We start from the raw sequence: 12,656 nt of genomic DNA on the forward strand, positions 1-12,656 counted from the left end.
CAGAGGGCAGGCACCGGCCAGCAGGCAGGGAGAGCTCGGTGCTCCCACAGCCTGCCAGAGGGGCTCGGGGCTGGAATCCTCTGCTCTGCCTTGCTGGAGCAGCGCCTCTCTGTGCGGAGTTCCCTCCGCCTCCTTGCCCCATGCCGGTTCCCAGCCCTGCTGCCACCCGGCCGTGCAGCCCTGCTGAGCCTGATCTCAGCGCTCACATAGCAAGAAGGAATGAAGCTGTCTGTCTGGCAGTCTGTCTGCCCGCAAGCAGCAGGGTGGGGAGGACCATCAAGCACGGCTTCCCAGGCAGCGAGGAGCGTCCCTTGGAGCACCGCTTGCCCCTTTGCACCTCCCCGGAGCAGGCAGCTGTGTTCCTTGGGACAAGCCACAAACCTGTTTGTGATCTTGTGGTGTTTAAAGTAACCCCAGTGGTGGGAGAGCCCTCCTGAGTGCAAAATGTCCCTCCAGGCCCCCAGGCGTCCTGATGTGTGGGGATAGCATTAGGTCAGTGTTCTCAGGCAGGGCATGGTGGGGGCCTTGAGTCCCAGCAGAGGGAGATTATTTGAGGAACAAAAAGTCCCTGTTCCTCACTCCCGAGGAGAATTTTCCAAGCAGATGGGGTTCTGGGATTGGGAACATGATGCTGGGCAGATGGAACAGGAACGCTTTACAAATACCAGTGCCCCATTGCCTGTCTCCTGTCTGCCGGGATGAATGGGCATGGGGGAAGCATTGCCCTGGGCTGTGCGGCAGTGCCTCAGCTCTGTGCAATGTGGGCTGCATCTTTGGGCTGGGGCCTGTGGGCCAGTCCTGAGTGAAGGGGAACATCAGTGTGCTGGTAATTGAGCCCTGGGAGTCTTGCAGTGAAACCTTAGGAGTCACCATCTCCCTTTCCAAGGCAGGGATGTGTTTGTGTGCTGCAGTGGGTGGCTGGTGGGGGGTGCCAGCGCCCCAGGCTGACTCGTGAGCCGTGATGTTGTGAGCAAAAGAAATGCTGCTTCAACTGTAGCTCAAGACTTGGCTGGTTTTTGCTCTCTGCTATGCATTACATCAAGTGTGACCCTCCACACAGCATGTACCCACTCCTTGCTGTGCTGTCTCTGCTTGCTGATGGGGACAGTTCAGTGCTTCTCAGCATGCCACCTATATTTGATGTATGGCATCCACTGGGGTTCAATAACGTTTTGCTTAAAAGTGGTTTTGCTGTTATTATGTAAGTGCTCTGAGAATTTCCTAAGGAAGGACCTGTTTCAGTACTGGGAGCTATTAAATTCCAGTACATGTAATAAAGTGAATATTGCTGAGAAAATTAAGAGACAGAGGAATGGCCATAACCATCTTGAATAACTGCAGCTCAGGTGTAAAGGTTTTGGCTAAAAACAGAATAGGAGGCTATTGCAAATTGGACCAAATGACATGTTCAAAGAATTTGAATTATGAATTAAATAAACTGGATGGCTTACAAAAATGTAGACAATAATTAAATCAAAATACCCATTCTGCCAATATGCCAGCAAAATCTGAACAGGATAAACTTTACCAGTCTCTTTGGGAGCAGTGGCCAGAGAACAGCAGGATGCTTTTATCTGCAGTGGAAAGAGAGCCCTGCCTGACCCTGCGAGGCCTTTTAGTCAGACTGGTCTGGGAACAGCTGAAAAAACCATTTCTCTGAGTCACTACAGGGAGGGAAATGAGTACAGACAGCAGGCTGGGGAGAAAAGGTTTGAGCTGCTTTTGCTGAAGTGAATGGTCTGTGTGGAGGGATAGAATGTAAGAAAATAAAGATAGTGCAGAAGGCGGTCTCACACCTGAGGAGTTGCAGCTGTACTAATCACCAAAGATTAGGAACAGGCCTGCCCTTAATAGGCCACAGCTGTGTCCAATAAGGAGATGAGTGCTACAAAAGAGTGGCTTAGCTAGGTGAGGAGAGAGTTGGAGTTTGTTGGCTGTGCTGTGAGGAGAGATGGAGTTTGTTGGCTGTGCTGCAAAGAAGTCAGTGCTGCAAGGAGATGCCCATGAGAAATCACCAAGAAGGTATGGAACTTTTGCAGTATGATGACCACAGGTCTGTGCAGCCCCCATGAGCCCCGTGAAGCTGGATGGGCAGTGGTGCTGCTGGAGGAGGCTGGACCCTTTCCACTCCCAGTGACCCCACAGTCCTGGGACTTGCTGCTGCTGCTTGACCCCATCACCAGTGGGTCAGAAGCACACATGGCATCAGTCCTGTGGCAGTCCTTTGATCCTCCAAGAAATCTGGGGGAAGCAGTTGGGAATTGCAAGGAAACTGGGAAGGATGTAGATGTCTCTTGTCTTTGGCCCAGAAGTTGCAGTAACCTTTTAATGCCTGAAATAATGTGCAGGCTGCCTGAGCTGGGGTTCACAGTCATGCTAATGGGATCATAAGCTCTGCAAGTCAAGCTTAGCTTTATTTAAGGTTTCAGCGACAGGCTGCCTTGCTCCAAATGTGAGCATATGCTAAGGCAGGTCCTGTATTCCCTAAAGATATCCCTTTGGGGCTGGACTCCCACACAGCCAGGTGTGCACCCCACAGGTGTGAGACTGGGCAGAGCAGGCAGTGAAGTGAGGAGCCCACAGACCCCATGATGGTCTCTGCTACACAAGTCAGTGTTATCACTGGATTTTAGAAATGAGCCATGTCATAAACCACAGAGTTAATGAAGCTTGGCCTCGTGATATCTGGCTTCCACCATGGCTGGTAAAGCACCAGTTCTTTTCCTGCCTGAGGGGTATTTCTCCTTTGCTTGTGTGATTCATGTGATGTTTAACACTGGTTGACTCTTCTTCCCTGTAGCTTTCTGCTCAGTAGGGACCCTGAGTTCCTGTCTTTTTCCCATTCCCTAACTGTTGTGCAATTCATAGGTAATTGATATCCTTGAGGTTTCTGACAACTGTTAAATCTGGTAGAAAAGCATCAACTGAGTCTAATGTTATGACAGGCGTGGGGTAGGCAGTTTAATGGCAAAAGTCTTGTTATCTTGACAAATTGAGCTACAAGAGCTACAAACCCCATGAGAGGGTGTGTTTTGAGCTCAAATTTGATGGAAAACAAGAGCTCTATCAATGAACAGCAAAATAAGAAGCAAACCTAACAAAGCATTTTATTCCAGTCTGTGCAAAGATGTTTAAATTATTGATGCAAAGGTGTCTGCTGCTCCAGCTCACCTTGGTGCCTTGCTGTGCCTAAAATGTAGCTGCAAAATGAAAGCTGTGCCCCTGCTGCCCAAGAGCACACTGACGCTTTAGGAATCAATTTTAAAAAGGGCTTTGATCTATTTCTAATGTCTTTGAACTGAAAAAAATTAATACCTTGCTCTCTAAACCCATCTTCCCATTCATCTCCAAAAAGAGTAAAATACACTGAGGTCAATTACTTTTTTGGCTTTCCAGTGCCTCGAATTAGTTGTTGCAGTCCCATCTCATCACCTGTCCCTTCCCATTCTACAAATCAGAGATTGGATCTCACTCCCTGTTTGAAACCTAGAGTCCAGGCTTTCTGTGGACTTAAGGTTGTGGGGTTGAGTGTTAGGCAAGTGGCTTGCAGAACAGTCAGGGCAGTTTCACCAAACCTAGCCCTAGCAGTATTTTGCCTTCTATGCCTTCTGGCGTTTGCAGCAGGGGCAGAGGATTTATTCTGTGCATCTGTGCCTAGAGCTAAATCCAGAATTTCTTCTGGGAAAATGGCAGTTAATGGGATTGTAACATGCCTTCATAAGGCTCATCAGCCCAGGAAGGAGAAGAAGTAAATATAAAACAAAACCTGTCACCACATGGTTGTACTTTGGCCGGTATGAAAGAGGAAAGGTAGAACCATGCATTGGTAAAAGTGGCCTGAGCAATGGGGGTGGTTGGGTAGGTGCTGCCCAGCCAACCATTGCCTCAGGACATGAGGTCTTGGCTGACAGATACAGGTGTGATTTGGAGGCATCAAAACCTGTGGAAAGCACTGTGGTGCTTTCCATAGGCTCCTGTTCCTCTCAGAGGGGCTGTGGGGCAAGGCTGCTCTTTGAGGGCTTACTGGCACTGCCCCTCTGGGAGAGGAGAGTGTAGTCAAATGGAGACTTTTCTCATAAAGTTGTCCCAGCAATATTTTATTTCTGCTTTTCTTTAGTCTTGAAAATGTGGCTATGCTTCAGCATTGTTGAATGATTGTCTTATCTCTGTTTTATAAAACCCCTAGGAAAAGAAAAGATCTTAGAGAACAGAGGTTTATTTAATAATCTTTGTCATTGCTTCATTCCCCACTATTGGTTCCTGCTTTTGCTGTAGTCTGCGGTAGGCAGTGACCATGCCTGAGTTGGTGACTGCACACAGCTAGGCTTTCAGATGAAATTTGGCATTGACAAATGTCAGCCTCAGAGCCCTGGGATGTGTTATTGACAGTGAGAGCAAAGGGCCTCATGGGAATAACAGTGTTTTTGTATGTTCTTTTAGGAGCTGTCTTTTGCAATCAACTCTGTTTAATTCTAGCATTCCTCCCCAGATGAATTTCATTTAAATTTTGGAGTATTTACATTAGGTCTTGGAGGGAAGGGCTACCACAACAAGCTGTATGTACCTGGGCTGGCCAGTTGGAGACTAGGCTTGCCCAAATCAAGTACCCTTTTTCTGGTGGCAGAGGGCTCCTTCAGCTCTCGTGGAAAGTGTTCATCTGGTCTCCTCTTGCTAGAAGGCTCTTGAGTGTCACAGGGTGCTATTGTAAATGCAGGTCCACTGACAAAGGAAGGAATGATGAGGAGGACTCAATCTTATCAGAAGGCTAATTTATTACTTTATTATGCTATATTATATTAAAGAATACTATACTATACTAAAGAATACAGAAAAGATACTTACTGAATGCTAAAAAGATAATGATGAAAACTTGTGACTCTGGTGGGAGTCCTGACAAAGCTTGGCACTGATTGGCCAATGAGTCAAAACAACTCACCCCAGAATCCAATGAAACAATCTCCAAACACGTTCTACATGAGCACGACACAGGAGAAGCAAATGAGATAAGAATTGTTTTTCTTTTCTCTGAGGCTTCTCTTGCTGCTTTTCAGCTTCCCAGGAGAAAAACCCTGGGTGAAGGAATCATGTTCAGGGAATGTGAATGCCACAGGGTGCTGCAGATTTGTCAGAGAAAGAAAGAAAGGTGGTGATGAAGAGCTATATGTGGTTTGGGTGGATGGGGCTCTTGATGTGTCCCTTCCCTTTGGCATGCCTAGCCCCCCTGGGTGCCTCACTGAGTGCTGTAATTCCTGGCACTGCACAACCTGCCTCTAGCAAAGGCTTGCTTCAATGCAGAGTCCTGCTGGCGGTCTGATCCCTGGCCTTTCTGGTGCTTACAGCAGCCTTGGGGCCCTGCCTCTTTCCATCTGTGCAGTGTCTGTGCTGGCCTTGTCTTCTCACCTGTGTTTGCATCTCCCTTGCAGGTCTGGATGGATGCAGGCACTCAAATCTTCTTTTCGTATGCAATTTGTCTGGGATGCCTGACAGCTCTGGGCAGCTATAACAAATACCATAACAACTGCTACAGGTAACTGCTGCCTCAAGCCTTCCCCTCCCTGAACATAAGGGATTTGCTGGAGCCTGCTGGCCTTTGGAAGTGTCATGATTTTTGTTTCTACTCAAGGCATAAGAAACTCTTTCCAGGTGTTTTCTCCCCAAATCCAGTTCTCTGTGCTTTATACCCAAGGGAGTTGTCTGTCTGTCCCCTCTTCTACACTCTGCAAAGTTAGATCCTCTTCATTAACTTTGTGAGCCCAGCCCACACTACAGCCTCCACTATTACATGGGTGCACAAGCAGCTACAGGGAAAGCAGAACTGTGAGATCTAATGGCTCTCAACTGGGGAAAGGGAGTCCTTTCCCCTTGTGATTTATCTTTCTGTGGTTCATTTGGACCCGGTGACTCTGTCAGTGCTCTGGGTCCCTGTGTGCTATGTCGTATGGTTACATATAAGCCTGCAGATGTGATTTCTGTTTATTGCATGCTGGACTGCAGGAGCAGAAATGGACCAGGTTGCCAGATATAATCAGGCTGCTGAGTTGAAGTGGTCCAGTGAAAATAAACTAGTTTTGCTGTAGGTGTATCCATCCCCAGGGTTAAAAGGCTTGTATGAGAAGAGGCCACCTCTCTCCCCATACTTTCTCTGCTGATTGTGTTGCTCCTGACACTGACTTCTCCTCCCATCTTTTAAATTAAAAATTGTAGTTGTTGCTATCAAAGGTCCAGGGACACCACTGCCTACATGATCCTTGCTTGGCATCTTTCTTCACTTTAGGGGTTAATTTCTGCTGCAGGACTGCTTCTCCAACAACAGAGCTAGGATGCTTGTTTCTTTTCATGTCCCTTCTCTCACATTCAGTTTTGAGAGAAAAAGCTGTAGGAAAAGAAGAGGTAGTGGATCTGTTTCTGGCCTTCAACATGTCCTTGGACTTTAGCCCTTTGCATCCCCAGTCTAATATGTAACATGGAGATGATGACAGGGGCTGCTCAGCAAAAGGGTTGTAAAGACCTTCTGTAACTGCAGCTGGGAGTTGCTGTAGAAAGGGGAGAGACCTCTGTCTGCACATGTTGCTGTGCTTTTACCCTGTGTGCTGTTTGGCTCTTCTAGGAACACCGGTCTTAGTTTTGGTGTCAAAATTTCAACTAGGCTTTCCCAGGCATGGACCCACTTTTAATGAATCAGTCCTGTGCTCTACAGGCTTAGTTTGGATAAGAAGACAGGACCAGGATTTAGCAGGGGAGAAAGACATCAGCATGGTGCCCCACTTTGTTATGCCTGGCCAGGTACTTTGTTATTTCCAGGTCACCTATTCTGGGTGACGTGGAAAAGGATGTGGCAGTAGAAACCATTGTTCGTATGGCAGTGGTCCAAGATGGCATCAAACAGTCTTGACCATTTCTTGTCTCCTGTCACAGCAAGGGAATTCTTCAGGTCTTCCTGGTTCCATTTCAGGTGTAAATCTGCAGAGATCTCTTTGATCTGGCCATCCCCTCATTTTACTCTCTACCATGACACCTCTTCCCACCTTCCAGATAATGGGAGAACACCTTTCAGCCCCTGCCTTTCCAAGGAGGGTTTGACCTGTTATGGATACATCCAGGGGAAAGAGGGAGAAACACCAGGAAGGACGAGGAACTATTTGAAGCATGTGAGAATTTGTATCAAATTACTGAGAATATAATTTGAGTGGAGAGCAGGCACTTTATAGCAACTGGAGAAATGAGGTTTGGGTTTGGGCTTCCCATTGTGTAGCTGGGATTGGTGGAGTGTGGCCTTCCTTTCCAACTGGGAGATTCATTGAGCCTTAGAAACCAAGTGTAAAGGCAGAGCAATGGTGCTGGGTGCTGTGCAGTCCTTGACAGTGCAAGGAGCTGTGCTTTGGAAGGAGTGATTTGAATTTGTATGATGCAGGGGCTCTGACCTAGTTAACATGCAAGCAGAGGAGCACGAAGCTCCAAAAATGCTATACAATATACAAAAATGCTATATTCTGATACAGAAAAATCACACTGGATTTGCAGAGTAACATTTAATAAAGTCAGAGCAGGCCATGAAATGCCAGAAGGGGTGCATTCAGTTCGGTTCAGAATATCTCAGAATGATGCTGCAAATGTTATTGTTGTCCCCAGGGTTGCAGTCACAAGAGGACTAGGGAGACTCAAGCGTAAAAAGGAATTGGATAGATAAGAGATGTTCAGTTTAAAGTGTTGATGGATGAGAATGAGATGAAACAGAGACAAAAGGGAATAGATCAGAGAAAATAAATGGGATGGCTGTGATTATCTTTTTCTCATAATGCAAAGACCAGAAGGTAACTAGTAGTGCTGAGAATCCAGAAGATTGTAACTGGTCTGAGAAATCTATTAAAGAAAAAAAATGTTCCCTTCTCAGACAAAAATAAACTGTTACATGCTGCTACAGGAGGGACCCGGGGAGAGGCAGGGAAAAGAAAAACAGAAAAAAACCCCCTGGCATTTAGGTGTGTGGGAAGACTATGTCACAAGCAAGGAGGTTAGGTGAGCAATGCATCTTTATACTGTCCTTGGACAAGGCTTCCATTGGAGGAGTCCTGCTGTGTTGTCCAGCCTGGGGCATCTTTCTGCAGCTCCTGGTGCTGAGTCAAGCTGCAGGTGTGTTGGGAGAGACACAGTGGCTGGGGCAGAAAAGCAGGTGCTGTCCTGGGAGGCTGCCATGAGTTGTGGGTCATAGCTGGCTGATGCTTTTCCCCTTTCTCATAGGGACTGTGTGGCCCTGTGCTTCCTCAACAGTGGCACCAGCTTTGTGGCTGGCTTTGCCATCTTCTCCATCCTGGGCTTCATGGCAGAGGAGCAGGGTGTGCCCATTGCCAACGTGGCTGAGTCAGGTGAGTGAAGACCCTGGTGGGATGGGGCTGTGGGGGTGCTGCCACTTGAGTCCCCAGCCACTGAGAGATGCCTTGCAGCTGCAGATTCCCATCCCTTGCTCTCTGCTTCCAAAAAGCAGGGAGAAATGAATGCACACTCATGAAGGACTGAGATGCAGTAGGTTTGAGCCCAATAAAAGCTGCCTGTAAGGATGAGGGCTGGGGTTAGGCAGCTGCTGTCTCTTGTGAGGAGGGTGCTGAGGTGACTGCATGGCATATCCCCAGGCTTGTGCTGTGCTCCCTGAGCTCAGAGGCTTCTCCTGGCTCCCAGCCCTTGCCACAGTGAAGCAGCCAGAGGTTGCTGTGTCCCCTTACCTCCCTTCCTGCTTCTCCTTCACTGCTCCAGAAGCCTGAGTTTCATGTGCAGCATGGATATTACTGGAGTGAGAGGCTGCATGGCCCCAAGCTGTGCCTTGGCTGGGTGGCTGCCTCGGGCAGGTCTGAACCAGCTGTGCTGTGCTGCTGCTGTGGCATTGCTCTGAAAGCCCTTCTCCCTGCAGGGCCTGGCCTAGCATTCATCGCCTACCCTCGGGCTGTGGTCATGCTGCCCTTCTCCCCACTCTGGGCGTGCTTCTTCTTCCTGATGGTTGTCTTGCTGGGACTGGACAGCCAGGTAAAGCTGCAGGAGCAGAGTGACTCCCTACCAGACAAAAGCCACTGTCTCTTCAGGACAGGCTTCAGCTTGGCTGAGGGGGAGCCAGTGGGGCTGGGAAGCTGGTTAGGATGGGCTTACAGAGGTGGGATCTCTGCTTTTTGCAGTTTGTCTGCGTGGAGAGCCTTGTGACAGCTCTTGTGGACATGTACCCCACCATCTTCCGCAAGAAGAACCGCCGGGAGACCCTCATCCTGGTGGTCTCCATCCTCTCGTATCTGGTTGGCTTGGTGATGCTCACAGAGGTATTTTGGGCTCAGACCACCTGCATGGTACTTGAGAGGACAGAGTGGGACCTAGTGGGTGGTGAGGTCTTACACTGGGGCTGAGAGCTTGCTGCTGAGTCCCATCCTGCTGCCCTGTGCCTGCAGGAGGCTGCCCTGCCCTTCTCATGCCGTTCGTGTTTTCCCTTCCAGCCCTTACCCCTTGTGCCAGTCACAGTCCTGATACTTGTCCTGCCAAGACTGATAGCTAGAGCTCTGGGCAGCCTATGTTTTGGTTATAAATTTATCTTGACACAGACCAAACCTTTGCAGCTGTAGCCTGTTGCACAGGAAGGACCGTGCCCTTGTCCTTCTCTTTCTTCCTGAATGGAGCTACAGGAACACTTGCTATAAGGAAACTTGTCAGGCCTCAGGGCACCCTTTATCTATTATACTGATATCCTCTGTATTCCCCTTGTAATTGCCTGGGAGTTAAACTGTTCTTGTTTAAAAGAACTCTGCCTAGCAATATGAGTGTGTGGATTGATGCTGCCAGAATGCTCTTGGCACTTTCTGTTTTCATTTGGGCATAACGTTTGGAAAAGCTGTCTCTGATGTTGTACATGCAACATTGTGCCTGGATTTACCCACAGGCTTGTTTTGGAGGCAGCCCTGCAGACCTGGGCAGTGAAACAGCCAGGCTGCATGCAGTTATTTCCATCTGCAAATTGGGACTTTAAAGTCAATCAGATGGATTGTGTATCTTAAAGGAGGGGTTTCCATCCTCACTTCCAGCTACAAGAGTTGCCTAGGTTTTGTCTTCTCCTAAAACATCCCCAGAATCTCTGGCAGTCAGTTGCCATCTCCTGTGCTGCCCTGCATTGAAATGAAGGGATGCAGACACTCCTGAGAGCAGCAGGGTGGCTGCATGTCTCTGTCAGGCCTTAGGCACAAGGGATGTGCCTTTTCTCTAGGCTAAAACTCTTCCCCAGAGAGGGAGATGCCTCCAGCTCTGGAGGAGATATTGAGTTTGTTTTGTGCTCCGGCTCTAGTTCTTTGCCTGATTCTTCTCCCCTCTCTCTCACCTTGCTGCCCACTTGGGCCTTCCCAGGGTGGGATGTATGTCTTCCAGCTCTTCGATTACTATGCTGCCAGTGGCATGTGCCTGCTCTTTGTGGCCATCTTTGAGACTCTCTGCATCGCCTGGGTCTATGGTGAGTATGAACTTGGGGGGCTCCACAGCTCTGGCCTCTCGCAGTTTTGTCTGGTTCATTCTCAAAATTTTGGTCGGTAGCTTAACTTGGTAGTTGCTTTGTAGTGCAAGGCAGAAGCTAAACCTTTGCTTTGGTGCCCCTGGACTCAACTGGCAGGGACTTCCTCACAGGAACACCCTGAGGGATATCCCCTGCATATTCCTATGCACTCCTGCTTTTGAGACGCTCCTTCCTTGGGGAGTTGGAGCTATCTGAAAAATCTTTCCTCAGCCTGTGTTCAGAGGGCTTGAGACTCAAGCTTTTTGAGAGCCCTGTCTCACAGTCTTGGCAGTCACCAGATATGGGTAAAACCTGGGCTGAGGTCCTAGCCTGGGAGGTGCTGAGGGGCTGGCCCTGCTGACCTACTGAACTGTTCTGGGAGGATAGAAAGTTAGTCCAGGACAAAGACTGAAGCTGACCACACTCCTGAGGAGCTCCTTGACCTGACTGTTGGCTGCACTGAGGCTATTGCACCTGGTGAAGCAGGACCCTGGGCATGCAGAGCCTGCTGCCCTCCTTCCCTGGTGGCAGTGAGGGATCCCATCCTTGCTGTCTTCTGCAGGTGCTGAGCGTTTCTACGATAACATTGAAGATATGATCGGCTACCGGCCGTGGCCCATCATCAAATACTGCTGGCTTTTCATCACCCCGGCAGTTTGCATGGTGAGGACACTCAGGAGGAAGAGCTGTGGGGAGGAAGATGGGCAGAGCTGGGTGCCTCTGAGATACAGACACCTACCTATATGCAGAGGGATGTGCATATATATGGGGGATTATGTGGCCTGGACTATGGGGGCCTTTTGTTATTTGTGCTTGTAGCTTTGGAGGCCAGGTGTGGGGCTCAACAATGGGGAGAGGCTCAGCTGTGACAGAGGTGTTTGCTGGTGGGACAAGCTCCTTGATGTCATGACCAGTGTTGTCATTTTGGGTTTTTGTTGTTGAATTGGCTCCTGAGGTATTAGAAAGTTTTTTTCCCAGCTCCATGACTGAAGAAGTCGAGATTTGTTGGTTCTGTTTTTTAAGCTTGCTTATTTTCTCTTATCCATTACATTCCTTCTCTGACCTGCTGAGATCTGTGTGGCAGGGCAGGTTGTGGTACACTGACTGCCCTTAGGGTGATGTTAGCTTTTTATACTAAGAACTACGTGTACTTTATTTACAATAATTTTCCAGTACTTATTACTTATGTTAGACAGTCTGTCTCTATTCTAAACCAATCCAAAAGGGTCACAATCACAGCAGAAGATGGAGGACAAGAAGGAGAAGAAGGACAGGACATGCCCAGATTCCTCCATCTTGCTTCTTGAACTCCCATTCTAAAATCCCCAAAATTCTACTTTTTCACCCTGTGACAAATTAACTATCATTCTACTCAAACCCTTGTGGCTTGTAAATCTTTACACAAAGTCGGTAATTGTTTCCATGGGCTAAAATCAAAGGCACAGGTGTTTTTGACTCAATGCCACGGTCTCTGAGCCCCCTGCCAGGGTCTCAAGTCACCCAGGGCTGTCAGAGGAATGTCCTGGGTTCTGACATTGCCTGTGAGGGCTGTCCCAGCAAACCCTGTTTAATGATGTCTCCTCTGTTGGTACCCTGAGGTGCTCCTTTTTACCATGAGTCTCTCTGCAGATGCATACTTACCAGGAAGACCTCTCTTTGCTCATGGTGTTGATTTTCTTTCTCTTGTTTTTCTTGGTCTCTTTCACCTTGCCAGGCAACCTTCCTGTTTTCTTTGATCAAATACACCCCGTTGACTTACAACAAGAAGTATGTGTACCCATGGTGGGGAGACACTCTGGGATGGCTGCTGGCCCTCTCCTCCATGGTGTGCATCCCTCTCTGGGTCGTCTACAAACTCTCCACCATCAAAGGCTCGCTCAGAGAGGTGAGGTTGGTGCTCTGGGATCAGGGCATGGACTTTGCTTCTGTGTTGAACTCCAGCCCTGGAGCGGAATCATTTGTGTGTCGCAGGCTGGTTAGGAAGGAGTACAGAAGAAATCAATTAAATGAGTTAATTGCTATAACAGACCTGTTAAGTACCACCAGGAAAAAGGTCATTAGATGGAGAGGATAAAGATGATCTCCATGCTGCCCTTAATTGAGGCTTGAGGACTTGCTCTGAGAAAGCTCCAGATCCCCTGAGCAT

The 12,656-nt window shown here is 48.5% G+C and overlaps 1 protein-coding gene across 1 annotated transcript in view; it reads left to right on the top strand.

The window, feature by feature from the left end:
* The window catches only part of SLC6A13 (solute carrier family 6 member 13), a 32,166-nt gene that overhangs the window by 18,252 nt on the left and 1,258 nt on the right, over positions 1 to 12,656 (top strand). The window contains exons 9-15 of the mRNA XM_005421025.2: positions 5,424 to 5,527; positions 8,239 to 8,363; positions 8,903 to 9,015; positions 9,162 to 9,299; positions 10,369 to 10,471; positions 11,073 to 11,173; positions 12,225 to 12,395. Coding sequence (XP_005421082.1) covers positions 5,424 to 5,527; positions 8,239 to 8,363; positions 8,903 to 9,015; positions 9,162 to 9,299; positions 10,369 to 10,471; positions 11,073 to 11,173; positions 12,225 to 12,395 — 855 coding nt within the window. The remainder of the gene's footprint in view (positions 1 to 5,423; positions 5,528 to 8,238; positions 8,364 to 8,902; positions 9,016 to 9,161; positions 9,300 to 10,368; positions 10,472 to 11,072; positions 11,174 to 12,224; positions 12,396 to 12,656) is intronic.

Source organism: Geospiza fortis, unplaced genomic scaffold (genome assembly GCF_000277835.1).
Source record: "Geospiza fortis unplaced genomic scaffold, GeoFor_1.0 scaffold10, whole genome shotgun sequence".
NCBI classification, from domain to species: Eukaryota; Metazoa; Chordata; class Aves; order Passeriformes; family Thraupidae; genus Geospiza; species Geospiza fortis.